The sequence below is a fragment of the Octodon degus genome, unplaced genomic scaffold, assembly GCF_000260255.1.
Source record: "Octodon degus isolate 3935 unplaced genomic scaffold, OctDeg1.0 scaffold00218, whole genome shotgun sequence".
Lineage (NCBI taxonomy): Eukaryota > Metazoa > Chordata > Mammalia > Rodentia > Octodontidae > Octodon > Octodon degus.
The window spans coordinates 1,559,483-1,587,296 of NW_004524794.1; the positions used below are offsets into that span (position 1 = coordinate 1,559,483).

Consider the following 27,814-nt stretch of genomic DNA (forward strand, 5'->3'; position numbering starts at 1 on the left):
TGAAATGGGATGGGTGACTTGGGCAGGGGGGTTACTGTGATAAGGAACCAGAGAGAGGAGGGTAGGGGGAAGGGAGAGGGAGAGGGAGGGAGGAGGGAGAGGGAGAGGGGGAGGGGGAGAGAGGGCAGAGAGGGAGGGAGGGAGGGAGCGAGAGTGAGAGCGAGAGAGAACAAAATGACAGAACTTAAAGCTACTCCCTTTAAGGAATGCCGATCTGAGGCCAAGAAGGAAGAGGTGCCTGTTGCTGTCCCGTGACCCCTGTGGTCACAGAGGGGGCAGGGCGTGCTCTCAGTGAACTGGCAAGGAGCCCAGGCTATTAATGGGTCGGTACAAGGGGAGGGTTCCGGCCAGGGCAGGTGCACTCGGCTGCTCTCAGGGTCTCACTTGACCTTCCGCAGGTGGTGGAAGCTGCGCACGGTTCTCTCCACCGCCTCATCCATGCTGACCAGAGGTCGGTAGCCTATCAGCTTCTTGGCTTTCTCGCAGCTGTAGTAGTGGAATGTGCCCGCCAGCGCAACACGCATGGGCGTGAAAGTAGGCTGGATTTGGAGGAGGGGACTGAGCAGCATTACCAGCAGGGACAGCAGGAGGGCCAGATAGTAGGCCACCCAGTAGGGGATGTGGTACTTGGGGGGCTCATAATTTAGGCCTTTCAGGATGCGGGACAGGAAGGTCCAGAAAGGGATGGGCTCGTCATTGGTGATGTGGAATGCCTGGCAAGGGAACAAGAGGATAGCAGTTAGCTGCCTGTGACTTCTATCAGGGGAACCCAGAGATTGCCCTTCAGCAGGACAGCTGAACAGGGGGCGTCTGCTATGCCGCCTCAGGAGCCTGCAGCAGCGCTTCACATGGTCTGATGGCAAGTGTGCCCACAGGAGGCATGCACAGTGGGGGAAGGGCAATGCCCACTTTAGCTTTGGGCCAGGACTTTCAGTGAGACTTGGACTGCCCTGGGAAGGCACACCTGTTAATTTAGTAACTGCAAATCTTGGTAAGATTCAACTTACCTCTGGATGCAAGAACGGCTTGTATTACATCCCTCGAATATGCTCTGCCTATTATACATCCAAAGCTATACACACCCCACTCCCAACCACCACCTGGCTTACAAGTGGGAAGCTAGTACAAGTTCAGGACAAGGAAGATATTCCGGCAGTGAGAGGGATTCCTGAGCTAGGAGTGCAGGGTGAGGGGCTCTAGAGTGGGAGGCAAGGGCGACGGGGCTCCGCAAGCCCTCAGAGCTCTGCTGCTGCCAGCCACATGGCCGTCCCACTCAAGACAGTCACCATCCCAGTCTTGCCCTGCCTGCTGGGACCAAGGGCCGGGAGATCCAAGGATGTCATCTGATCAGAGGGGCAGGAGGCCGGTGGAGCCATGGGGAAGATGTGGAGGACACAGGGTGAGGATTCAGCACCCTGCCCAATGTGTGCCAACCCTTGCCTGGAGTGGCCGCGTGGACAGAGGCAGACGGCACAGCTGTGGAAGACAGTGTCCTCAGTCTCTTCAATCCACACAGGCATCTAGGTCTTCGCTGCCCCAAGTCACGAGACACTGCCCTGACAGCGTTCCTGCCTGGGACCCTCAGCCTTGGCCTGGGGTGTCCTGAGGCGGAATGCAGGGGCAACTGGCCAGCAAATCAGATGGCAGCGATAAGTGTGAAGCAAGGCAGAGGCGCAAGGCAGAGGCCCAGGGCCGAGCCACTTGAGCAGGAACCTCACCTTCCCGCCTAGGGCTCCATCTCGGGAGAGGTGCTCTGCGGCCAGGATGTGTCCGTGGACCACATTCTCCACGAAGCTGAAATCCACCAGGTTCTCCCCATTTCTGTAGGTGCACAAGGGAGTGGTCAGTCATGCCACACACTCAGTGGCAAGCCCAGCTGGCCCCAAGACTTGAGGCCGCGCTACTTGCGGCCCAGCAGTGGCCTTGGCAGGGCCTGCCCTGGGGCGCTGGGACAGTGGAACATTTAAGGGCCAGGCAGTGATACTGACTGTTCAGGGCCCAGGCTTCCCTGCTCTTCTGGGCTGCAGCCCTTCAGCCCCTTCTCGGGATACCCCAGGCTGACTTCTGGCTGAAGCCACACAGCTTCCTGCCACTCTGTCAGAGGGCCAGCGAAGCTTAGGAAGAAAGAGGAAGGCGAGGCCAGGTATGAGAGGAGGAAAGAACAGGGTAAGGAGGAAGAAAACAGAAACAAAGGGAGAGCAGGTGCATCTGAGACAGGCACACCCGTGGCCACTCCCGTGTGTTCCTTCAGGATGGATGTAACCCCCCAACACATCCGTCTTCTAGAAGTCAGCAGTGGAGGACTTCCTGGTCCTTGAGTCTGGGCTAATCACTTCTTTTGCTTTTTTAAAATTTGGTAACAGGAATTGAACTCAGGACCTTGTTCTGGCCCAGCAGGCGCTGTGCTGCTGAGCTACATCCCTGGCCCTCTTCTGTTTTATATTCCTTCATTTCCAAATAGGGACGGGAACAGTCTGCCTAGTAGAATGCATACACACTCCAGCTTTGCTCTGTGTGAAGTGGATGCCCGTTTCTTTTGGCACACTGTACTCCCTCAGCCTACCTGAGAGGGCAAAGAGGCCTATGCAAATAGTGTTCTTCCCCAACTCATGTCCGTGTGGAAGTCGTGCAAGTGGGGGCACTTGGTTGAGGCCGTACTGGAGGAGGGCGAGCTCCCACCAGCAGTTGATGCCATCCAAGAAGACAGCTGGGCCATGGAAACTGAGGCAGGCAGACAACTATGCGCACAGCACAGTAAGACCCCACCCTTGGAGAGCGAGGCACTGGCGCATCTGCCCTCGGGCCTCTAGAACCCAGCCGGCCAACAGCTGCACTTCGGACTTCTGCTCTCCACCAGAGCAGCACAACAGAGGAGCCAGTCATGCCAAGCTGTGTCTACCGCAGAGCCTGAGGGCTGGCCTCGGCAAAGGGCGACTTACCCAATTATGAACTTCATCTTGCCCTTTTTTGCTGCCTCAACGAGGATGGGGACCAACTGAGGGTCCCTTGGGCCAAAGATGCCATGGGGCCGGATAGCTGTGGTGAAGAAATTTTGCTCAGGATCATTGGCGCCCAGCACGGTCTGAAGGAACAGGAGAGGTGTGTTTGAGGCAAGCTTGTGGCCCACAAGCTGGAATGTGCAGTACTTCCCGTGGGCACAGATGGCCACTGTCTGCCTTGGGGTGCCTGCCCAGGTGAGCACTGCTGCAGTTCCGGGCTACTCTATCCCCTTCACCCTCCCCCATCTGACAACGCAAGAGATGAGATGGTGGGGTCCAATTACAAAGCCTGGGTTTGGCTTCTGAAGGCCATGATGCAGGAATGCAGCCAGAAAGAGGCACCTCAGCAGGGGGATGTGAGAGAGAGAGGGTTCCAGTTAATATGTCTCCTAAGGGGTAGCTGGCCTAAGTGACCTGGGCTGGCTGCATGTGTCTCCCTGTTCAGTCAGTGCCAATGTACTACCCTACAGAAAAGCAGGTACACTGAAGCAAGTGGGCCCAGAAGTTTCTAATTATCAAAGCTGCCTGAATATGGAGAAGATTCTTCTTTCAATACAGTCTCAGAGCTGTTGCCTCTTGCCACCAGGCCCTGATTTCCATGGTAATGGGAGAAAGGACCAAATCTTTAAGTGACCTCTAGTAGCAAGGTTCATCTCCTATCACAGAGAAAAGAGCCGCAGGGCCCTGGGTCCATGCCGCATAGTCATGCTCAGGAAGCAGGTGGGAGGACTGTAGTAGGCACTCTCCACTCACGAGAGGCTCCAGGTGAGACACCTGCAGGTGTCGCTGACTGCCACTGGAGCACCCAGAGCTAGGGCAGGCTGCTATCTGGAGCTTGCGAGTCTACACTGGCACGGCTGTGTAGAGCCCAGGATCTCAGCCGACAATGCCCAGGGTCTCAGGCACTGAGCTTCCTTCTGGGCGCTGGGGAGGCTCCAGAGCTCCTTGGGCCTAAGCCTAGCAGGCTGCGGCTGCACAGAGCAGGGTGGCAGAGTGCAGACACGGGACTCGGGGAGGTCGTCAGGTCTCCCAGGTAGCAGTTCTGCTGGGCTCTTCCAAGCTGTGCTCACAGCAAACAGCCCAAGGCAGCTGACGCGAGCACTGGCTGCAGCCTGTCCTGCTGGTTAACACTGAGCTCTACTGCGGCAAACACGGGCACTGGCGGGATTCATATGCTGCAAGTACCCTAGAGAGGCAAAGTTGCAGGGCCCCAGAGAAGGCGACCTGGGGCTCAGGAGGACCCGCGGCCTGTGGCTTGGGATGCCTCCACAGTGAAAGGGACAGCTGGGCAGCTGCCAGAGTCCCCAGAGCCCGAGAACCCTGAATGCTCAGTGGCTATTGCTCAACCAGGACCGCAGCTGGGCCTGGCCTCAGGGACTCAGGTGGCCCCTGCCAAGAGCTGGGCTCCCCCCGTATTGTCCTCCTCACCCGTAATCTGCGCATGGTGATGACGCTTACCTCATGGGATGGCTGGGAAGTATAAAGCAGACAGCTCCCAGAAAAGACTCAGAACACTGCCGTATGAAGCCAGTTCCCTGTATTTTCAAACTTAATCTCACCTGTGACTTGATCCCCCCAGTTTGGCACCCAGGCCCCACTCAGCTGCCCTTGTGGGGGTACGTACCTTCTCCTGTAAGATCTTAGTCTCCGTGTAGTAGTCAATGGGCTTTACGGCATAGGGCAGGTCCTCAGTTCCATTTTTAATGTCAACACCCTCAAAGACGACACTGGCACTGCTAGTTAAAATGAGTCTCTGGCAGAGGAAGATTGAAAACAAGAATCAGGAACAACTACTATTCCAGTCCCCCAACGGTCACGTCTGAGCAACAATGAGAGGGCATCTTCCCTCATGTCCCATCAATTTACGTGCTTCTCAGCACCTCACAGCAATGTGGCCCCCAGGACACATTATGCTACTGCACTCTACGAGAGGGTCTCACGTCTTCGTCCTGCCCAACAGGCCCGAGGGGAAGGACAGAGTGACAGGACTGATGGTATCTCAGCACGGGAGTCTCTACGGGCCAGGCAGGCTGGCAAACTTGAGGGAGAGGCCTACTTGCAAGGGATCGCTGATATCGACCAGGCCACGGGAACACACACACACACACACACACACACACACACGACTTAAATGTTACTTAACAGGGCACTTGGCTCCATGCATGAGGCCACAGGTTCACAACACAAAAAGAGGCTGTTTTCTGAGGGTCCTTAGATTGCAACCTTCTGGTGACACGCGACACCAGCAGTTCACATCACGTCATTTTGGTTTTTCCCTGGTACTGGGGACTGAACCCAGAGCCTCCACGCTGATCTACACACCTCGCCCTTTGAGAACACTTCTTACTTGAAGACAGCATACTGTTAAGTTATGAAGGCGCCCAGGCTGGCTCAACACTCCTAGTAGCCCTAGACAGCGAAAGGACAAGACAGACGCATGCTGCGAGAGTCCCAGTGCCACCCCTGGCGGCTGATGGCCACATCTAGACACAGAACACGTGGGCACATGTGAACAATGTCACAGTTCAGCAAGGCCGCCGAATGCAAGAGCAATACAATCTAAAATGTAATGCGAAAATGAGTAAGAAAAAATATACAGCAAAACAAAAGATACATGAGACTTTCATGAAGTGCAGCAAAGCATCAAAGACAGAGAGAGACAGACAGACAGAGCGCATGAGCGCGTACGCTCAGGTCTATGCAGAGGAAGCTAGTAGTGCAAGTTCTCTTCAGAGTTACCCAGAAGCTCCATGCAACCACAACACTGACTGTAGCATCAAGAAACTTGACAAGCTGATTTTAAAATATATATAGGCAGGCATGGAGGTGCACACCTGTCATCCTGGCACGCCAGAGGCTGAGGCAGGACGATCCCAAGGAGTTGGAGGCCAGTCTGGGCTGCATGAGTTCAACAGCCGTCTGGACTATACAGCAAGACCCTGTCTCAAACCCTCCCCCTAAAAAAATATTATACAGAAGAGTAAAGGGCTGAGAAGGGCCTGGTGAGCTTTAAAGGTGTGGGCTGGGGGTGACATGTCCTACCAGACACGATCCCCACAAAGGCAGAGCCCTGTAAAGCCCTGGCACTGAGGTTGGCACAGCTTAGCAGGAAGCAGGGCAGGGCCCGGGCAGGCAGGAGCAGCCCGGACAGGATGTAGGCAGAGCGTGGGGAGGAGTGTCTGGGCCACATTCTGCACTGACCTGGCTATCCCCACAGAAATAATCGCTGCATCTTGATCTCACTGTATCCAAACCTAGATTCCTAGTGGACTAAAGACTTCCGCACAGAAAGTAATCCTTCAGTCTTTGAGATCCAATACAGTTCTGATCTGGGTGTTGGCAAAGGTTCCTCAGATACAACAGAGAAATGCATTCCCTGCACCCTTCCCCACTGAGCTATGCGGGCTCTTCACTGAACAGACGGGCGCTCCCTGTGCCAGCACGGAGAAAGCTCCAGAAGGTAACGCAGAGCAGAAAGGCACGCAGCCAGAAGAAATACTCAGTGTGACACCACGTCGTACACTTTTAGCACACGCACCCAGCTACCCAGGGAGCAAACAGAAAGAGTAAAGCCAAATGCAGAAGAGTCGCCACCCGTGAGGAAGCAAGGCCCAGCCCTGCCTGGGGCACTGATGGATGGCACCGTGCCACCCATCCAGCGGGCCTGCCCTCAGCCGAAGCGCTTCACGAAGCTCCTGTACCACAAGCGCCTTCCAGCGCCACCTCTTTCTTATATTTACCAGCAGAGACTTCCTGGGCCCCTTGCTGCCAAAGGAGGAGAAAAACAGATGTGAAGCTAGTGCTGTATCTCAAGGCAGCTAGTCAGGTGTGCAGGGTGGGGCCACTACTGCTGTCACCCACAGAAGCCCAGCAGTGCTGCTCTGTGGCCTGTTCCTGCCCGGCCAGTGGGGAGGCTGGGACCAGGGTTGCTGGGAGCGGGGCTGCCAGCTCACTGTGCTCTTTCCCCCCAGTTACACAGGGCCTCTGGCACACGTCACTGGGCTGGTGCTGCTGTCCCCAGGGCTGGAGCAGCCATCCGGTATGTTTATAGCAGCATCACTCACAAGTGCTCTGATGGGAAGGCACCACACATGGATGTAGGAGTATCCATGGATACACAAGTGAACAAACTGGGGCCCTCCATCAGCAAGATTGCATGCAGCCTTCAAAGGGGAAAAAATAAGACTTTTGCCTCAACACGGAAGAGCCTGGAACATCATGCTAAATGAAGTGAGCCAGCTACAAAAGGACACATACTGTAAACGCCACCTCCTGTGAGGACCTCAAAGTATTCCCACAGCCAGACAGTGGCCTCATGGCTGCCCAGAACAAAGAGGAATTGTTCAACAGGGGCATACCTTCTGCTGGGGAAGAGGAAAAGGTTCTGGAACTAGCCAGCCATGCTGGGTGCATAAACGGCTCACTGTCTACTTAGACATGCTTAAAAGGTCTACCCACAACGGTTAAAATGTTATGCGCATTATTGACTCAATTAAAATACCAGTAATAGGCTAGCGAGATAGCTCAGCAGACTAAGCATCTGCTTTGGCAAGTGCAGGGACCAGGGTTCAATCTCCGGCCCCCCATGCTGCCCCTCCCCCTGGGGGGGCACACGAAGCTAGCGACAGAGTCCAGGTGTGGTGGCGAGTGCCTGTAATCCCAGCGCTAGGGAGGCTGAAAACAGAAGGATCAGCACGAGTCCGATCTGCACAGTGAAACCCTGTACAAATACACAAAATGAAAACAAAAATACTAGTAATGTCTAGATTCTGTAGCCATTTATAGAAGACTCAAGGTTCTCAGACATTTTGCTACAAATCCAGTTGGCCTTGCCCAGTGGCCCCTTATGATCCCTACTCACGTCCACGCCTGAATTTCTAAGCTCCCGACAGCACCTAAGAAGCAAGCTCGGCACAACCCCGACGGCAGCAAAGGCCACTCACCGCGTGTTCCCACAGCGTTCCCAGCAGCCTTCCCCTTACCTGAACCCCAGCCTTCCTGCAAGTGTCAATGACGTTCTCGGTGCCAGATAAGTTCACTCTATAAAAGAGCTCCTTGTTGTTACTGGATGGTGAGGGTGACGCGCAGTGGAAAACAGTGCTTGCGCCTACCAGAGCCGGGTACAGGTCCTGCAAAGCACACAAGGACAGCAGAGTCACTTCTCACATTCTCGGCTTGCGGGGGGAGGGGCAGCAGGATCCCTGCCTTTGTAACCGTGGAAGCGATGCGGAATCACATTCTCATAGACCTACGTGCCTCGGAAGTGCATGGAAGTGGGAGCACCTCGAATCCTTATCCCCTTCTCCTGTTAGCTGGTCCCCAGCAGAAGGGGAGCAAGAGTGAGTGCGCATGGATTATGGTCTCTGAACAACCACGAGACAGTGTTTCCAAAGCCAGTGCCAACAGCCTGCATACGCTATCCGATTTTATATTCAAGTTTCCCTGGATGTCCTGAATTTAGGCTCTGGGATCCGCTCACGGGTCACACACTGCATTTAGACCTTCTGTCTCTTTTGGGTGCTTTAATCTGGAATGATTTTTGTCTTTTCTGTCCTCCGTAATGCTGCTGTGTTTCAAGGGATCAGGCTGGTTGCTTTCCAAACCGTCCCTGACGTGCACTTGTGTTTCTCCAGGGTTACATTCAGGCTTAACAGATGCGGAGAGAATCTGGCTCGAGCAGCGGCATGTCCTCAAGGAGCACACCTCTGTCCCAACACTGGTGACGCTAAGATGGGTCCCCTGGTGAAGGCAGGCTCTGCCTGAGTCTGGCGATGCACAAGCTCCCTTTCCCCTGTGCAGCCAGCAAGCAATCTGTGAGCTGCAGATCCAGGCCTGTCCCGCTGTTCCCTGTTGGGACACTCATTCCTGGCTGCAGGAGCTGCCAGAGACGCACACCACGGGCACCCTCTGTATGGAAAGCTTCTTCTCCCCACCCTAACTGTTCATCCTATGGACATATGGCTTTTGAAACAACTCAATACATAATAATCCACTACCATTATATTGTATGAAATACAGTATGCTCCAAATGCGGCCAGCAGAGCACTTTCAGCTTGGCTCCTTTGTCCTTTGATGTACCTGTGCTAATCTGGTCCTGAGAGGGACACTCAGCATGCGTACTGCCACTGGGAATCTGAGGATACGGAGCAAAACTGACCTCGAATCAGCACAGACGACTTCTGAAGTGCTGCTCAGCCGGCAAGCATCTCCTAGTCCTGTTCGGTGCTGACTTCACCTGGCCAGCCAGAGTCCCCAACACTGAGCTGCATCCCCACTGCTCACCTTGGACACCTGAGTTTGCGCAAGGGGCTCACAGGAGCACTGTCGCACCACCTCATGCACACTGGGAAATCCCACAAAGGATGGAGAAGACGAGACACCCTCTCCAGAGAGACACCTCGCAGGAACTGCCCTTTACCCAGCTGGCAGGAGGCTACCAGAGCCTGAGTTCTCGGCTTTGCCGGAAGTTTCAACATCTAAGCAGAACTGAAGCACGGACAGCCAGGTAGAGATGTGGTCAGAGGACGATCAGGGAGTGAGCTCTTGCCAACAGCCGGGACAGAGCAAGCCAGCAGGGCCTGTCTGTCTGGATTCTCTCAGACTCTCTAGGTAGGGCCAGGACCCTGTGTGCCTGCAACCCATCTTTAAAAAGAGGAATTCTAGCTGGGCAGGTGCTGCAAACCTGGCATTCCAGCACTTGGACGGCTGAGGCAGGAAGATTGTCATGAGTGAGTCCAGCCTGGGCTATGCTACACAGTGAGACCCCATCTCACAAAGACAAAAAGAAAAAATAAGAGAAAAATTCTACTTTGTATAGCCTGCCTTACGGAGGGAGTCTGAACTAGAAACTATGGACAAAACATATACTAAACAAACATAAATTAAACATATACATACAGCTGCAGATCAAATCCTTAATCGAATAGAAATATGCTACCCACCATATATGTGACTCTGAATTTTGTAGCAACTGCATGCAGACAGTAAGGAGTGAGGTGTAGGCGTGGGTCTGCAGTCCCAGCTACTTAGAAGTACAGGCAAGAGGATTATGAGTTCAAGTCCTGCGTGGGCAACTCAGTAAGACCCTATCTCAAAAAGAAATACAGATAGGACTGGGAAATGTAGGGCAGTGGTTGAGCATCTCTGCATTTTAAACTCCAGTATGGCAAAAAGATAAATAAAAATAAACAAAAACAGATGAAATTAATCTTATTGTATTTATGTAAAATATCATTTTAACACAATTAATAAAAAAGCTATTAACTTCATGTCATTTTGCTTTTCCAATACTGGCTCTTGCTATCTTGTTTAGGCCAGCCTTGAACTCACTCTACAGCCCAGGCTGGCCTAATGCTTGCAGCAATAGCCCTGCCTCAGCCTCCTGAGTGCTGGGATGCGAAGCGTGAGCCACCTCACGTGGGCAATGTAAAAGTTACTAATGAGCTAGTTTTTAAATGTATTTAGTACAGGGGCATAGACCAGACTTGTAGTGATCCTCCTGTTTTCAGCCTCCCAAACACTGGGATTACAAACACGTGTTACCACGCCCAGCCTCAATCCCTGGCTCAGCACGCCCTGGGGCGGGGCCAGCAAGGCATGCCAGGGGTGGAACCCTGGCCACTGTGCTCCACCTAAGCAGGCACTTTAGTCCCCTGAACTATCTAGCCGGCCCTCTAATGAGCTATTTGCGTTCCTGCCTTTCAGTCTTTGCAAGCCGCTGTAGATTTTGCCCGCCAGCGCCTCGTCAGAGGGACCCTGGATGGAGAGGCGAGTTACACACTCTGCACTCAGCAGAGCCCAGAGCCCGGGAAAGGCTGCGGGATGCACGTGGTGTGTGCGGCACACTGGCTTTCACCAGACACATGCGAGCTCTAAGAGACAAAGGGATCCTGGAAAGCAAAGAGACTTCAGCGTTTCAACCAAATGCTTAGTCTTGACCTGGGCTGGGACCTTATTTGAACAGACTACAACACAAAAATGTAAAAGCATGGAGACCATGATGCCCACAGGGCAGTGGGACACCGGTCAGGCTGGAGACTACGGGGCAGTGCCTCAGGCTGGGGGCGGGCCAGCTCACTGGCATGGATTCACCTGGATACGGACTGCTCTTGGAGAACAAAAGGGTCATAAGAGAGACTGAAGGCTGCAAGGCTTAGAAACGGGAGGGGGCCGAGCATGGTGGTGCGCGCTTGGCATCCTAGCACTCGGGTGGCTGAGGCAGGGGGACTGCGGAGTCTGAGGCCAGCCTAGGTGCACAGCAAGTCCGACAGCCTATACCACATAGTGAGACCATGTGTTAAAACAAATAAACAGGGGCCGGGGAGATGGCTCAGTAGAATAAGCGTTTCCCTGGAAGCGCAAGGGCCTGACTTCAATACCCGCTTCCGCAAAATAAATAAATGAATAAATAAAATAAACAAAAAAGAAAGAAAAGAGAACAAACAGTGGCTGAGGCAAATGGAGAAGTGGGTGGACAAGGACTCCTAGAAGCAAAGAAATCACTAGTCGCTGCCAAAGGGCCAGGTTACAAGACAGCTGCGACTTAGCTGCCACATATGGCCTCCTTCAGATCCCTGGTGACTGTGCTGCTTGCTGAAGACCTCTGTACATGGTGGCAGGGGACAGTGGAAGGGGGAACTGGAAGTAAGGACTCAGAGAAGGGGAAACTGCTGGTGCAAGAGTCAGGGAATCCCTGACTGGAGCAGGGACTGCATGAGTGTGTCCTTAAACTGACGCACTCTCGGGCAGGGGGGTTGGCAGGCACAGGGCCGTGCGGGCAGGGCTGGCCACCACCATGGAGGGCCACAGAGGCCCGTGTGCACACTGCGCAGCCCAGGGAGAGAGCGCCGGCTCTCATCAGGGCGGGGGCCCACCATGAAGTGCGCCGCAGTGGGGCCCTGGCGTGCCAGCTCTAGAGCTCTGATCTCGCCCAGCACTGTCTGCGTGCTGCTGCCGCTGCACCGGGCATAAGAGGACTTTCTAGGAAGGGTGCTCCCTCTCACAACGTGGTGGCGGGGGGTGCCGCGGCCCGTTGGGTGAAGGCCTTAGAAACGAAACTGAGTCCCTGGTCATGCCATCAACTGCAGTCCGAGGTTCCTGTCTTCCCTGTACACCCCACTCACCCAGCCAGCCCACCAAAGTTGACACAGCAGCTCCCTACATGGCACCGGCCCTCCCCACACTGGGCTGCCTACCATGTGATTCCACTTCAGGAAGGATCAGCGACTGCAGCTGATGAGTGGTGCTGGGGGCTAGGGCTGCCAGGGAGAAGGACCAGGAAGCAAGTGGTGGGGGGTCTCCACTGGACGGGGTGCGGTGCTCTGCAGCAAGAGGGGAACGGCTGCACAGCCCTGCCTTCCCGCTGAGCAGCTCATGGCATGGGAGCTACAGCTCAGGTACGGGACACGGACACCCTGGGGCGGCACCTGCACGACTCCAATACCGGGATTGAACCCCAGGGCCTTCGCACTGAGCCAAATCAATCTCTCTCTCTCTCTCTCTCTCTCTCTCTCTCTCTCTCTCTGATTCTCTCTTGTCTTCTTGAGACAAGTTTTCACTGTGCAGTCCAGGCTGGCCTCAAACTCACATCAATCCCCTGCCACAGCCTCCCGAGTGCTGGGTGTCCGGGCATGTGCCACCATGCTGGCTCCATCATGTTTTCTGGGTACACGGCCACATCTGTTCTTTAGAGTGTGGACCGCCTGTGTTGCCATGCTTCCGTGACAGCCAAGCTGCTATGACGTGTAAGCTACTCGTGCTAAATGATAGTAACGTGGAGTGTGTTGGTTTTTCCTGTAACTTCAACTTTACAAAACAAAGGAATGACCTCTGAATACTAATGTGGCCTGTCTCTGAGCTTCAGGCGTGCGGAGGTTTCCCTGGGGCAACTGTGGGTTCTTTACCTTTTGGCTGCAGAGGTCGCCGAGAAAGAAGCGCACGTGCGGGTTATCAAAGCCTTGGCGGATGTCAAACACATTGACGCTGTAGCCTCTGGCCAGCAGCTGCTCCACGAGGTGCTGGCCCAGGAACCCTGAGCCTCCGATCACTGTGCACTTCTGAGTCTGCGGAAACAGACGGTGACAAGAGGTCCCCATCGGTGAGCCCTCGGAGCTAGGAGAGGCACAGCTGACTTGCCCTGAGTGCAACGGAAACCCTGCCCGACACCAGAGCTGTTACCAGTGCCACCTCCACCTCTGGGATTAGCAAGGAGGGGAGTGAGAGCAACCGATTCCCAGACAGACCTATTCAGTTCTGGTGGTGTGATCTAGGTCCTGTAGTTAGGGAAAGGAAATCAAAGCACCTAGAATCAAACCAGTCCATCTGGGAAAAAAGGAAAGAGAGCAAAGGGGACACCTCCCTGCTCCTGGTATCTGATCTGCTACGCGGGCATTCCTTTAAGGCCGAGAAAGCCAGGCAGATATCGCAGAGCTTGCCCTTAAAACATGAGAAAGAAACAGTGTCCACGCAGGAAACTGCATTCCATCTTCTCCCTGACACCTCGGGCAGGACTGTGTGTCCCTTCAGGTCTCAGCCCAGCCACCTCAGAAGGCCCTGATGGCCGCTCGGGGGTGCAGACACACTGAGGGTGCTGTTCACCGCTCAGGTCCGTGGCTCTGTTTTCCTTTTTAGGAACCCCTTGTGCTCGGAGGACAGACGTGCTTGTGTGCACAGCTGGCTCAGGGACAGGCAGGGGACAGAGCAGGCTCAGCTCCTCAAGGCCACTCCCTCCAGAGACCAACATGCAGACTGTCACCTGCTGCATAATCTTTCTCCAAGTGTTCCCAAAGGTCTAAGGCTCTCTGTCTTCCCCAAGGTATTCCTAAAACTTCATCTGGGGTTCTTAACAAGACAAACCTCGATTTTTCTTGGCCTGCCAGGTAAGACTGCTGTGGCCTGTGGCTCGGCCGTTTCCTTTCTAACAAAAGCTATCATCTGGCCATGCTTCACTGCAACTCTTGTATTCTCCCCGAAGGAAAATGAGTAAGTTTCGTTCCAACTTTATTTCCTAAGAAAGTAAAAATAACCCATGGAGGAAAGTGTCTCATCGTTTTAGAATGGTTTATTCTTAAAGCCCCATATCAGGGGCTGGGTAGATGGCTCAGTAGAAGAAGCGCTTGCCTTGCAAGCGCAAGGGCCTAAGTTCAATCCCCGGTTCTGCCAAAAAAAAAAAAAAAAAAGCCCCTGTTACATGTCTAGTACTTGGGCGGTTCTGCGAAGTGCTCCCCATGAAGTAAGCGCGCACAGGTGTGGGCGCATTCTTGGCAGCGACACTTCACACCTGCAGAAGCTTCTGGAAGGTTCCCGTCGTGCCCTGAGTTCCTGTCTGCTACACTGCGCTTCTCAGTGACTGGCTCAGAAAAGCAATTCCTCGTCTACTCAGAAAAATGTGCAATAATCTTTAATAATAATAAACATGCAAGTAATAATATTTACTAATAAGTAAGAGAATGATGTAGGCCACTGGGTTCGTCCCCCAACCCTTCTGCTTTTACTGTTAGCAGAATTTATTTTGAGGAGGCCTCGTGCAAAAACATGTATATAAGTCAAGACACAAACATTCTTTTTTAATAGTTTACCTTTAGAACACTGTCTTCCTTGAAATTCAAACTAGGAAGAAAAATCTAAGAGAAAAAAAGATCTAAGAGGAAAAAGAAGCTATCCTGAAAAATACACAAATTTGAAACTTCATGACAACGGCAGTTTGTGATTTTTTTGGTTGCCAAACAACAGTAGAACCTTCATTTTGCAGCCTTCGGCTAGCAAGTAGTTTCAACCTCAGCACCGCAGGAGACTCCTTGCTCTGAGCTCTGTCCCCAGAACAGTAGCCTTCAGGATCTTTACCTTGCTAGCGCTGGACAGGAACACACTTCCCCTCGATGGGGTTCCATTTTTGATGTGTGACATTCAGTAAGAGAGAGTCAAACTGTGGCCCTCTCCCAGAGGCCCAACACCTATCGGGCTCCATGATTCCTTCAAGTCCTTCTGAGACCTGTGACGCTGGGTCTTAGGAAGTCTAGCCCCAGTCACTGTCATTCCAGAAAGACACCATCCACTCCACCAGGAGGTCCAGTCAGGAGTACTGGAGGCCACATAACAGAATCCAGGATGCCTAGCTGACAACCTAGATGTGTGAGTGAGGCCCCCTGAGGCCACACACCTCAGGGGGGCCCACAGGACTGCAGCTCCATGTCTAAGCCCTGGGGAGACCAGCCAATGACCCCCAGCTGGGTCCAGCTCCAAATGCACAGTCTGGAGCAAAGAAACTGTTGTCCTTTGAAGCCAGTGTGTTCTGAGGTATCTGTCACACAGCAAAAGTAGCTGACCTACCTTAATGAAAGACATACATCTTCTTTTAAACATACCCAGCACTAATTGATTTAATCAATGTAGTGGATCCATTTTTTAACACACAGGCAAATAAGGCCTGCTGGTATGCAGGTTCTCCAGCCCCCGCCTGACTGCGGGCGGCCGTGTGTACGGTAGTACTCACTTGGATAAGAAGCCCTGACAGACGTGGCCATGGGACCTGGTCTCTCTCAGGTTCGTGGACTGCTTGGTCCATGATGGCTGCAACTGTGGTCTTGTTTGCAATCAACTTTTCTCCGTCCTAAAGACATATTTAGACATGGACACCAGGATTACACAAATGAAAACAACGTTAGCTGTGTGTGAGTGGGGATGGATGCCACCCCTGCACTGTATCCCACCGAAGCACTCGGCTCAGAGGCAGAAGGCGATGCAGCCACTAAGCTCAGCCACACTTTCCCGAAAGCATGGTCCACGCTGAAGCTTTGGCAGGGCACTGCCACTTCAGTCACTCTGCTCCCTCTCGGGCGCTCTGGGAATCCTGGGTTTCGGGCCCTTTCTCTCATCAGCTGCACAAACCTCCTCCATTCACTCCTGTTTACAGAAGCTCAAGTGCCTACTAATGAAACGGACTTGAGCATTCATCTATGGGTCGTGAGGGCAAGGGATGCTGCGCCGGGGGCTGGGCAGAGTAGGAGACGCAACTCTCCTGCTTGGTACGTGAAGGTCATCCCAGCCAAGCAAGGTGGCGCATGTCTGTGATCCCAGCACCCTAGGCAGCTGAGCAGGAGGATCCTGAGTTTGAGTCCAGCCTGGATAACTCAGTAACACAGGAAGACCCTGTCTCAAAATAAAAAAGGGCGGGGGATGTAACTCAGCATGAAGGCCCTGGATACTACCAACAAAACCAGTCATGTTAAAGTCACCCTGACCCCTGGCTATGGAAGAACTCAGGGTACCTGGGTACATAAGAAACTCCCAGGAATTGGTCAAATCCTGGTGAGGACCTCAAGGTTGACAACTGGGAGACTGAAGCAAAGTCAAGGCCTCCCCGCCAGTCCGTAGGGTGCGCGCCCTTCTTCCTTTGCCCCCAGCACTGAGTCACAAACACAAAACACCCATGTATTTACGTGGTATTTGGTTCTGTATCTACGTTTGCTTGCTTGGGGCCAATTAACTCAGTCACTGATTATCTAAGTCTCAGGGATGGCAAAATCTACCAGGAAGAAAGGAGGCTGCCTGTGTCTCAAGCACTGTGACTTCTCCAATTCAACTGCGCAGCTGGAGTCTTACACTTGCCATCTTTGACCAGTGGGCACTGTGTGTCCCTGTAGGAGCTGATTTGGACAGCATAGTGCAGGCTGCCATGGCCTTGAGACAAGTGTCCCACGGGGAGCCGCTTCCTAGCTCACACCAGGACTTGGCAGGAAAACGCACTGCAAAACTGTTATCTCCCCGAGCCTTCACACAGCACGGCTAGTGGATGAGCAAAGTCACCATGCGTTTACTTCAATGCCCGTCCTCTCCTTCCCTCTGTCCCACAGGCCCCTGCGTGCTGCCAGGGGTCCCACCATTTGTCCCGCCCCAGAGCCCAGGGGCTGGGATCTCCTCATTCGGCTCACTGAGCGCATGGCTAGCACAGCCCAGGCGGCTCCCCAGTGCTCCTCGAGCCCCCGCAGCAGCTTCTTACCTCATCTCCCCAGAGTGCCAGGGAAACAAGCAAATGAGAAGACAGAGCAGACACATGGCCTTCAGGAGGGTCAAGGGGGCCCCCACAACCGCTTCCTACCCCGCCAAGGTGGCTGCGGACCTCTGCTAGCAGGGGCTGCTGAGGCAGCATCCTGCCCACTGGCCTGTAAGACCCCCAGACTGGCCTCCAGGCCAAGCCTGCCCGCTGACAGGGGCCTGGCCCTAGTGGCCACTGCCCGCCTGCCCCAGCTGCCCGCTGCCTGTGCAAAGCACGGCTCACTCCCCTGTTCAGTGCAGCAGGCTGGCAATAATGAACAGACCCAGAGCCCACTGCCAGGGTTCTGGTTCTGGTCCTGGCTCTACCTCTTATCAGCGGGAATCCTTCTGGGCAGTGACTGCAGAGACCTGCGCCTACCTCCTCATCTGTGCACTGAATAGCCTCATAAGATCACGATGAGGCTTAAATAAAATTAAATGAGAAAAATGCACGCAAAGTCCCCAGCGCAGTGCCAAGTGCCTGTTAACCGTCCATTAAAGGCAGCTGTTACTATTATCATCCTCATACATCTCTGCTTCTCTGCAGCAGACTCCCCTCCCCACCTCCTGGAGGGCTCTCCTGGTGTCCCTCGGATCCCTCACTGGCTCGCCGGCAGCCTCAGCATAAGCCTGCCCTGGAGTGGCTCCCAGGCCTCCCAGCCAGATGCTGAGCCACGTACAACAGAGAAGTTCAGGAAAGCAGGTGCGCAGGGGATGAAGAAGGAATGTGACCAGCAGCGGAGCCCAGCATGCGCTCCCTAGGCAGGGCCCGGGTTGCATCCCCAGGCCCACAGAAAGGAGTGTGAGACTGGTACGCAAACCTGGGCAGGAGGAGCCACTTCCTCCTGGGGATTGAACTCAGGCCCTTGTGCTTGCTGGGCAAGCGCTTATTCTACTGAGGTATCTCCCCAGCGTCTTCACTAAGTTCTTAACTAGCATGAAACAGAGATTTAATCAAGTCCCTAGCCATAAGTTTTGCCTGAGAAGTAGGAAAAGTATGGGCCAAGACAGCACTTGTTTAGGGGGTTTAAGGATGACCAAGATCTAAGCTATGGGATTTCAGTGACTGGGAGGAAAATAAAAACTTTCTCTCTTCAAAGATCTCTGTGACAGTCTCAGGAAAGGAATGCTTTGGTGTCTGAGGGACTGTGTGGCCAGAGTGCATTTGCTGGCTTACACCTTGGCACCAGACCACTTGTTTCCAAAGAATCTGGTAAGAAAAGTCATCTCTGGGGACATCTATCACCACAGAGGTGGTACTCAGGGAAAGCAACCAGTCAGAAGCAGACTCTACCAATGAAGAGGCTCAGGGTTCAGGAGAAGCGCCAGCCCAGGCTCCAGCCTGATGTACGAAACAGTGCTGCATTATGATGGTGGGGACCATGACGGTGGGGACTGTGATGGTGGGGTGAGCAGTGGCTCCCAACGTGTCCTGAGCCTTGGAATCTGAGAATGTGCCCTTCCATGGAAAAGGGTCTTCATAGATGCAGGGGTTATGGGGCCGTTACGCTGGTGGGTCCGACACCCAAGGACAGCTATTACAGAGGTACACTTCTCACAAGAGGAGAGACAGGGAGAAGAGGAGGATGCCATGAGAAGACAGAGGCAGACATCGGGGTGACATCACAAGTCAAGGAATGTCCAGGGCCAATAGACGCCAGGAGATGCAAGGAAGGTGCGTATTCCCTGAACACTGTGGGGGAGAGTGGACCAGGTGACACTTTGGCTTTAGACTTCTAGTCTCCAGAACTGGAAGAGAATCAATTTGTGTTGCTTTGAACCATGCAGTCTGTGGTCAGTTGTTACCATATACGTAGGCAGCGAGTGCCAAGTACCCTTTGAGGTCCCAAGTCCAAACAGTACAGCTGCCAACCCCAGAGCTCCTCCTGCATTGGTAGTGAAAGCAAGACACCCTAGAGCCCCCCTTGCTTGCCAGAGGAGGGCGTAGGAGGTGAAAGAAGAAACAGATCCTGCCCCAGTGCAGCGGTACCACTCAAACAATGATCACACTGTTCCTAGCAAACCAGCCTCCTGTCAAAACAAAAACCTACAGTTGTCTCCAATTATATACCAATAATTGTAAAGTTTGTACATTCTGTGAGTCAGATAATTGGGGTGAAAGCTTAGCCATCTCTGGGGCGTGAGACACGCAGGACTAGCCTAGAAAACGAATCAAAAACCCCTCTGCTAATCCCTCTCCCTGGGCCACCCCCCTCAGTCTATCACATGTTATATTATTCAGGCTGAAGGACATTTCAGGAGACTCTGATCCATTTCCAAAGAAGGTATTCTTTACAGATAGCCAAAAGGCACACACCACTAATCACCAGAGAAATGCAACGCCAAGCCACAATGAGACCCCACTTCACAGCCCCTTCCCATAGGATGGCTACAATCAAAAGCCAGAAAGCAGAAAACTGTTGGGGAGAATGTGGAAGGCTGGAACCCTCGTCCTGTATCGTGACCGCAGACGGCAGTGCCACTCGGCACAGGCCCCGAGGGAAGCGGTGTCACAGCTCCTCAGGAAATTACACTTACATCCAAAGGAGCGCGGGCACTTGGAGCACAGCAGCATGGCTTGCTCGCCCAAGGGAGAGAGCAACCTGAGAGTCCCCTGCTGACTGAGCGGGTAAACAACATGTGGTCTAACCATACAGCGGAATCTCATTCGGCCACAGAAAAGAGCGATGAACCCCAAGGACATGGTGCTAAGTGAAGTAAGGCCACAAAAGAAGATCTACAGGGCCGGGGAGACAGCTCAGCAGCACAAGCACCTGCCTGGCAAGCACAAGGACCTGAGCTGGACCCCAGGTACTGCAAAAAACAAAACAAACGAACATCTACAACAGTCAGACTCGTGCAGACTGACAGGCGAATGGCGGCCACTAGGGGCTGGTGGGAGGGGGTGCGGGTCACTGCTCTGGGTTCTGAGCCTCAGTTTCCAACAGCATGAGGAGTTCTAAATTGGTGGGTGGTGATGGCGGAGCTACAGTGCGAATGCATCTACGGCCATTGAAGCGTATACCCTGAGTGGTTAAAATGCACATTTTTTGCTATTTATTTTACCAAACACATTCACAGGTGAAAGTGTTTGGTACTGAACTATTGAAACTATGAGCCCAGAGTAATGTTCTAGGGGCTGGAGGACCGTGAAGCTTCAGACAGGCTTTGGAAGCCTCAGCTCCTTTTTCTCTAGCTTAGCTCTTGGCTTCCACTTAGGAGCAAGACCTGAACTTGCCATACACAGTGCGGCAGTGCGAGGTAACAGAAAGCTAGGAGAGGAAGCCCGTGTTGCTCCGGAGGAAACCCAAGAGACCTCGTGGGAAGTGTCCCAGGCCACTGACTGCCAGAGACAAAGGGAGGGACACGCTGCTTCTTTCAAAACAGAGATAAGAGTGTCCCTTTTAGGAAGTGGATCTCCCCTTTCCGAAATCAAAGACATGACACAGGGAACAAAACACACGGCTTAGGGTCAGTGGAGCCAGTTGTTGGGAGGGCGTCCACCTTGCAAGGCCTCAGGTGAGCCATTATAGCCCTGTCACAACTCAGCCCCCACCCCCACCCCCTCCTGTCCTTTCAGGACCAGCCAAGTCTGTATGTTTCTGTCACTGAGTCCTCTCTCTGCTTGTCTGTTGTCAGGACACAGAAAAGACCTGGTTCTGAACGCCCGGCAGGCCACTCGCCATGCTAGGCACCCAGATCCAGCTCCTGGCTCCTCAGGGCACCTTCCCTCTTCTTGGCTGGTGTCCCTTGCGAGGCCTTATCAACTGCCCCCATATGCCGACACTTGCACCAAGATGGCTGAGCTACTCTCAGCTTCATGATGGCTCTGAACGTGACACGCCGGTTCATGGCCTCATCTAGAAAACGGCCACCTCTGAGCCGCTGGGGTGCTCGAGTGCACCCCAGGGATACAAAGGGAGCTGGGCCTTGTGGCGCCTCACCCATGCATTCATTCTTCAGGGAGAAGTCACCCATGTCTGTCACTTGAGGTGGGCGCTGAGTCAAACACAGCCCCGATCGCCGGGTGTGCACCACGCCACGTGGGCCCCTGGGAATCATGAGGAGCTGCGGTGCCCGCAGGGGGAGAGGAGCTGAGCCTCAGAAAGGAGCCAAGCAGGAGGTGTCAGTCCCTTAAAAGGCAGTCTGTGGTCAGTGGTGGCCAAAGTGAGGTGGTGGCACAGACCTAGTATGTTTTGGCAATGTGACCAATGGTGTCATAGCAAGTATGAAGGAAGACCGGGTGCAAAGGTGACAAAATGCAGGGCCTATGTGCCCTTGGAAGTTGCAGACTACTCTGACTACACATAGAAAAGTCTTTAGCCAAGCCTACCACCCTGGGTATGCCAGGTGGCAGGGTGTGAGCGAGTCAGACAAGAACTAATACTGCCTGCGACCTGCACGGTGTCTGGATGGTCACATGTGCGCACATGATGCACGAAGACACAGCAAGTACCCAACTGGGCAGACAGTGCCAGAGGGGCTTGCCTGCATCATGCAGCTGGCACACAACAGGTACTCCTTCCCCTGGCCAGGCTGCCACCCTGCAGACTGCCTGGGAAGCAAGGCCTGCTAGCTTTCTGCTGCTGTGACAAAGTGCCTGCCATAGCCCATCTCAATCAACAGAGGAGAGGTTTACGGCAGGCCCCAGCTGAAGTGCACACTAAGTTGGCCCTGCTGCTTTGGCCCAGCGGCAGCCCAGTGGCCTATCACATGGGAGTATGCCAGGAGAAAGCTGGCAACTGCCCACTGCATGGAGGCAGAAGCAAAAAGAACGGCAAAGCCGAAGGGCCTGGGACTGTCACAGCCCCATCAAGGACTTACCCCAGCGATGGAGGCTCTTCCCACCTTGCCCGGCCTTGTGCTAGTACCCCGGCATCCTCTAGGATGCACATAAGAGCCAAACCAGAGGACAGGATGTGGAGGGACAAAGGTAGGGCAAAATGGGCAGGACGCTCACAGGGCTTTTTTTACTCTCCAGAAAACAGCCTCCGAAAGTATACAAGCAGGGCACTGACCCGAGCAGAGCTGCACAATGGGAAGACAACGTAATGGGGCAGGGCAGAGGGAGTGCAGAGGTGAGTAGGGGGAAACGGGAGGGCAGCCCGTCACTGGATTGGGGCTTACTGAGCACCTATTATGCACCCCTCCTCTTCCCGGTTCCCAGGTACTAAAGTGTTGGCAGTGAACAGAACACAGATGCCTGCCCTCATAGCGCCTGCCTTCTGGTCAAGGGGAAGCAGGGAACCAAATAAGTAAAATCTTCAGTTGGTTAGCAAGTTATAAAGTCAACAGGAAAACTCAGAACAAGTGGGCAGGCTTGGGTGTATGGTGGGGATGGGACCCAGCCCTGCACAGTGCTTGGGGATCCTCAAGGAACAGCTGACAGGTTGGGGAAAGACGGAGGCCCAGCAGCCAGAAGGGACAGTGGGGGAGAAAGTGCCCAGCAGGAGTGGGCCTGGCCTGTAGGCGTCCTGGGGCAGGAGCCAGGGGCCAGGGAGAAGAAGGTCAGAGGTGATGTGTGGGGCTGGTGGGAGGACTCTGCGGCCCCTGAGAGAGGGCCACTCACACGACCAGCTGAGGGGCTGCAGCTGATGACCAATGAGCAGAAGAGGCAGGAAGAGAACACTCCAGGGCTAGAACTGGCAGAGCTTGGGGCATCGATCCGGGGACGGGAGTGGTGAAGGAAAGAGCCAAATATGAGGCAAGTTGTTTGGCCTTGGTCCCTGCTCAGAAGGCAAGAGGGCAAAGGGCAGATCTTCTATTACTGGGATGCTAGGAAGTCTCAGGCCTTTCTCAGCCCGAGAAACTGCTGTATCCTCGACCTCCCAGATCACGGCCCTAAAACTGCAGGGGAAGCAGGGCGAGTGTGAGTCAGGAGCCGGCTGAGGAGGGCAGGTCGCAGGCTTCCAGCTCCGTGTGGACAGCCCCGGCCCGGCCCACAACCCTGCAGACATTCCTTTTTAACCCCCCAGCTCTTCCCTGCCCCCACCCCGCGCGCCAATCCGCAGACCGTAGTGACTTTGCTCCGGGGAGCGTCTGGGCCTGGGATGCTTCTTCCGGCCCCCTCGAGCCTCGGGGGACAGTATAGTCGCATCTCCGGCAAGTCTCGCCTGGAGACTACTGACCCAGTACCTCGTCCTCCCGTCCTGCCCTCCAGCCGACACCGGGCGGCCATCAGGGGCAAGGCCACGACCCCTACCTGTCAGTGGGCGTCCTCAGGCCGGTCTCAGCTTCTCCTCAGGATGAACTCGCCGCACTCCGACCCCGATCGCCACCCTCTTCCTCCTAGACCAGATGAGCTGACAATCGGCCGAGCTTCCTCCACCAAGGGGATTGGCTCGTTCTGGCCCCAGTTCAGCCAATCGGCGCTCAGGGCGTCATCTTACCCAATGACGCCGGTTCTCAGACGCTAGAGCACGCCCCCTGCCCTGGCCCCGGCAGCGCCAGGTAAGTCCCACCCACTCCGGCCCTGCGCCAATGGGAAGCGAGGCTGCGCGCACGGGGCGGTGGGAACGGCGCCGAGTCGGAGTGTACGCTGTTACCTTAACAACGGCCCTGGAGTCCGGCTGCGATGGTGAGTGCCGGCCGCCTCTTCGCGCCCTGGCCGCGTGACTGTGCCCTTCCCAGGCACCGGTCCCGCCGCGCCGCCTCTTCTGCGCCTTTCTCTGGTTTGGCGTACCCGGTGTTCCTTTGAGCTCCATCCCGGAAGAGTAGGGTAGCGATTAGAGATGCGGCCGCGTGGCTGGGCCTTCCCTTCCCTTAGCGTCCTCCCCCAGCTGGCGCCTCGCCGGCTCCTTTGGCCTTCCCCAAACACCCTCCCCGATCACTCGCCTTGTACAAAGAGATCTCAGGTTCTCCGTGGGTCCCGATCCCTCGCAGACCCTGGCCAACAGGCCCCCACACTGCCAGTTTTCGCGTGGAGCTGGGAGATTTATTGTGTTGATAGTTAAAGTACATTTTGCAGTTTTAGCCAGGGGCATTCAGGAGCTGCTTCTTGGTGGAAGGAAGCACCAAGGTGCTGAATCGATTGGCTTTTATTACGCCATACTGAACGAGTATGTATCTTAACATTTGGCCCAATTTAGAAGGACTTTCCAAGGGAAAATTGTTTGTGGGAAGCAGTTCTCAGGGTGGGCATTGTAAGGTGTTTCCGAATCAAGATCCCCGAGTTAAGGGATAGTTGAAAATCTGTAGTTATTCAGAGTCAGGTACCTGGCTAGGTCTCCTTGGGGATGGTTTTCAAAAACAAGGAACCTCCTAAAAACAATAGGAAAGAAAAAAGAGGGTTAGAAGTTTGTGGAAAGATTAATCTTTTTTTCTTTTACCCCAGCAAGCTCTGTTATCTGTTGTTTAGCAGAGCTTTAAAATTGGTTGGTATAAACTATTTTAAAAAATAGGGGTGTTTGAAACAATCTTACCTAAAATACAGACTGTGTTATTTAATATTGTGCTTATATGTTTAACGTTTAAAGGCCTCCAATTTTAAAAAGGCAAACATGGCGTCAAGTGCTCCCAGAAAAAGGATGAGTCCTAAGCCAGAGCTGACTGAAGAGCAGAAACAGGAAATCCGGGAAGCTTTTGATCTCTTTGATGCAGATGGGACTGGGACCATCGATGTAAAGGAACTAAAGGTAGGGTCTATATACGCTTACCACATACCATGGGAGTGCCTCGCCGTTCCTCAGCCTCTTCCTGGTCTTCTCCCTGTCACTATTCACGGTTTTGCCCTCTTTCTCCCTGAAAAAGTAACAAGGAAGCATGGGCTGTGCTGTTTTCCTGTCTTTATTTGACTCAGGTGTTACTAAAGTTGATTGCAAGTATCAAATTAGGTCACTGTTGTTGATAGGTCCTGGCCCTAGTATGAATTGCCAAAATCATCATGGTGGTCTGGACATCTAATATGGCGGATGCCCTTAAACAAAAGCCCATCTTCCCCAAGACCACCTCCGCCTTATTGTCCAGCTCAGCCCGGGGTGCAGTTTCCCTGAACCCTTCTCCCCCTCAGGGAAGACCCCCAGTCAGCTCCTGAGGTATATCTAAATGTCCCCTCCAAACCCCACCCCTGCCAAAGGCCTTAAAAGCCTCATCCTCCCTTTGTTCCAGTCCAGAGACCTCTTCATCCTTCCCCACAGTATCTCTGTGTCCTCAAAGAAAATAAAGGCCCTTCCTCTTTTTCCTTCCGCCTGTATTCCTGCTGTGCTGTGCACCTGGAAACACCTGTCAGTTGCCGAGCCCCAGTCATTGCACCATCATGGAATCTGCTTGCTTTCCGCCGGCTTAGGGACACGATCCATTTTCATTGTAGGTGGCAATGAGAGCGCTGGGCTTTGAGCCCAGGAAAGAAGAAATCCAGAAAATGATCAGCGAAATTGACAAGGAGGGGACAGGCAAAATGAACTTCAGCGACTTTCTGACTGTGATGACTCAGAAAATGGTAAGTTCCCCGGGCTCGGGAGTGTACTGGCCACAATAGTGGCAGATCCATTTGAATCTAGATGTGAAAACAGCTTCACTGAAGAAAGTTCAGTGCACCCCAGAGTTCATCTGATAAAGGGGGGGAGTGCCTTCACCCGAGTTTCAGCTCACAAAGCCGTAGAGCTCTTTTCTTCCCTGGAAAGCAGTAAAAGTACCACTGCTTGCACCTGGGGGCTACTACCTTGTTCCAGCTGATAGGTCAACATGAAAAGCGCAAGCAGTAAAAGCTATAAACAGCAAACATTTGTAAATGTTTTTCCTTTTGACGATGCACAGCCCGCACACCTCAGAATTCCTAACTCCTCTCTGAGGCGCTTTATTCCGGGCACCTCAGATCGAGGGGTAGCTAACTGAGCCGCACTCTGTCCTGCAGTGGGGGCGTGTGGCTTCCCAGCCCTTCTAAGGTTGCATTCGTCTGTTCCCGCTTCTCAGGTACCAGCCTGGGCAGAGGGCTGAGAATATAAGCCGTCACCCCTGCCCGCAGCCGGGCCAGCATCCAAGGCCTTGCGCTTCCAGTACCTCAGCGGCCTCAGGGTCCTTCGGTGTGGCTCGCATGCCCTCTCTCTGCCTGTCGAAGCTGGCCCCTGCGCAGGATTCCACATGTGTTTCCCAAGGCGTGATTGTCCGTCTTTCTCTAACAGTTGTGTTGCTCTGAAATCATCTCATTATACTACTGTTTTCTTTGCAGACTGCTTTTAGGAGATTAGCAGGCTCAGTGTTCTGTAACCACCTCATAGAGCTGTCCCCTGTTGGTGGGTGGTTTCAGACCCCTCCTATTAGGGGCTCTCTCCATTTTGGACTGTGAGCAGGTACCTTTCAGGGAACTTGAGGTATGAGGTCCTCGAGACTTGGGGCCCCCGACACTGTGCACAAGAGTTCGTAAAATGGCCCTCTCTTTTCTCGCGCATTCTCTGTCCGCTAAGAGGATCTCCTTTCTGCCAGCTTAAGTAGGATTTTCTCCTGAAATTTAACTCTGCTCCCTTCTCCTGTATTTTAAAAATGAATCCAGTGTGTATTTGGTTTATAAACACAATGTAATTTAGGTACAATCCTTAACCTCCTTTTTAACCTCTAGGTTTATAGTAATTTTATGAAGTTGCCGTCTTGTTCTACCCCACATGATATTTGCTCTCCTGTGACCAAGGACCTCTGTCATGAAGGCTCCCTCTGAGACCCTGTCCCCTTAAAGATGGGGCAGTTTGGGCATGAATGCAAGGTCATTCCCTTATCCCCCCCTCCTTGGATTCAGAATTGGGGACACTTGAACAAGGGAACTAGAACACAGTTCAGAATCACAGGTGTAGACACGGATTGGCAGCAAACGCAGCACTTTGAAAAGCTAAGCCAGGCTTCACCGCAGTGGCCCCCAGCCTGTGCCTGTGAGAGGTCCTGAGGCCTGTAGCGGGGCAGCCTGTCGGCTCCTCAGGGTCCAAGTCCTTGTGCCTGTTGTCTCTGGAGATTTCTTGGCTTATGCACCAAGAACACACCCCTTCCCCTGATTCCGGGCTGGTAATATGGGATGTGGCGGTAGGTAGGGGCACTAATGTTTGCCCCAAGACCAGGCTTGAGTTATTTTGCAGAAAAAGGGAGAGAGGTGAGCAGGCAGGGGCAGGGCCGTGGGACGTGAGTGGCCGGAGGCGTCCCTGCTCATGCATTTTGCTTCCTCCTTGCTCAGTCTGAGAAAGATACCAAGGAAGAAATCCTGAAAGCTTTCAAGCTCTTCGATGATGATGAGACCGGAACAATATCGTTCAGAAATCTGAAGCGCGTGGCCAAGGAGCTGGGCGAGAACCTGACCGATGAGGAGCTGCAGGTGTGTGGGGCCTCAGTCTGGAGCCCAGCTGCTGCCTCTGAGCTGCTGAGCCCTGCCGAATTTCCTCTTCAGGGGCACAAGCACCTCTGAGGAAGCCCGTGTCCTCTTCCCCCTGGTGGCAGTACTCTGAATGTCACAAAGCCATGACCCTGTTTCCAGAAAAGCACACCTTGGGGCAGTGAGTCCCTAGTTGAGGTGACCTTTGCGCTCCCTTCTGGTTGGTGTCTATTGAAGGTGTGGCTTGGTTTGCAAATAGCTTCCCAGGAAGCAGGCTACCCAGAAAGTGGCTCCTCTGCATTTGGTGGCCTTCTGCCATCCCAGCGTGCAGCATTCTGAGAAGCCTGTTGCCTAATACCCTTTAGTTTATAAATGAACCTAATCCGAATCCTTCCTGTCACGCAGGAGATGATTGATGAAGCCGACCGAGATGGAGACGGCGAGGTCAACGAGCAGGAGTTCCTGCGCATCATGAAAAAGACCAGCCTCTATTGAG

At 53.7% G+C, this 27,814-nt stretch overlaps 2 protein-coding genes across 4 annotated transcripts; one reads left to right on the forward strand and one right to left on the reverse strand.

Moving 5' to 3' along the window:
• Positions 1-315: 315 nt before the first annotated feature.
• Nsdhl (NAD(P) dependent steroid dehydrogenase-like) lies at positions 316-23,349 on the reverse strand. 2 transcript variants are annotated; one of them, XM_023705376.1, is made up of 8 exons: positions 23,233-23,349; positions 15,490-15,606; positions 12,902-13,060; positions 7,982-8,128; positions 4,624-4,752; positions 2,940-3,082; positions 1,719-1,821; positions 316-713 (listed from the first exon to the last, which is right to left on the reverse strand). In XM_023705376.1, the coding sequence occupies exons 2-8, from the start codon at positions 15,559-15,561 to the stop codon at positions 381-383; spliced, it is 1,086 nt and encodes a 361-aa protein (XP_023561144.1). In that variant the 5' UTR covers positions 15,562-15,606; positions 23,233-23,349; the 3' UTR covers positions 316-380. The 2 variants fall into 2 exon arrangements, with proteins under 2 accessions (XP_023561144.1, XP_023561145.1); XM_023705377.1 differs by lacking the exon at positions 7,982-8,128.
• A 173-nt stretch (positions 23,350-23,522) lies between these two features.
• Cetn2 (centrin 2) lies at positions 23,523-27,813 on the forward strand. 2 transcript variants are annotated; one of them, XM_023705387.1, is made up of 5 exons: positions 23,523-23,607; positions 24,506-24,664; positions 25,339-25,467; positions 27,184-27,321; positions 27,724-27,813. In XM_023705387.1, the coding sequence occupies exons 1-5, from the start codon at positions 23,605-23,607 to the stop codon at positions 27,811-27,813; spliced, it is 519 nt and encodes a 172-aa protein (XP_023561155.1). In that variant the 5' UTR covers positions 23,523-23,604. The 2 variants fall into 2 exon arrangements, with proteins under 2 accessions (XP_023561155.1, XP_012373288.1); XM_012517834.2 differs by lacking the exon at positions 23,523-23,607 and adding an exon at positions 23,801-24,088.
• Position 27,814: the final 1 nt, after the last annotated feature.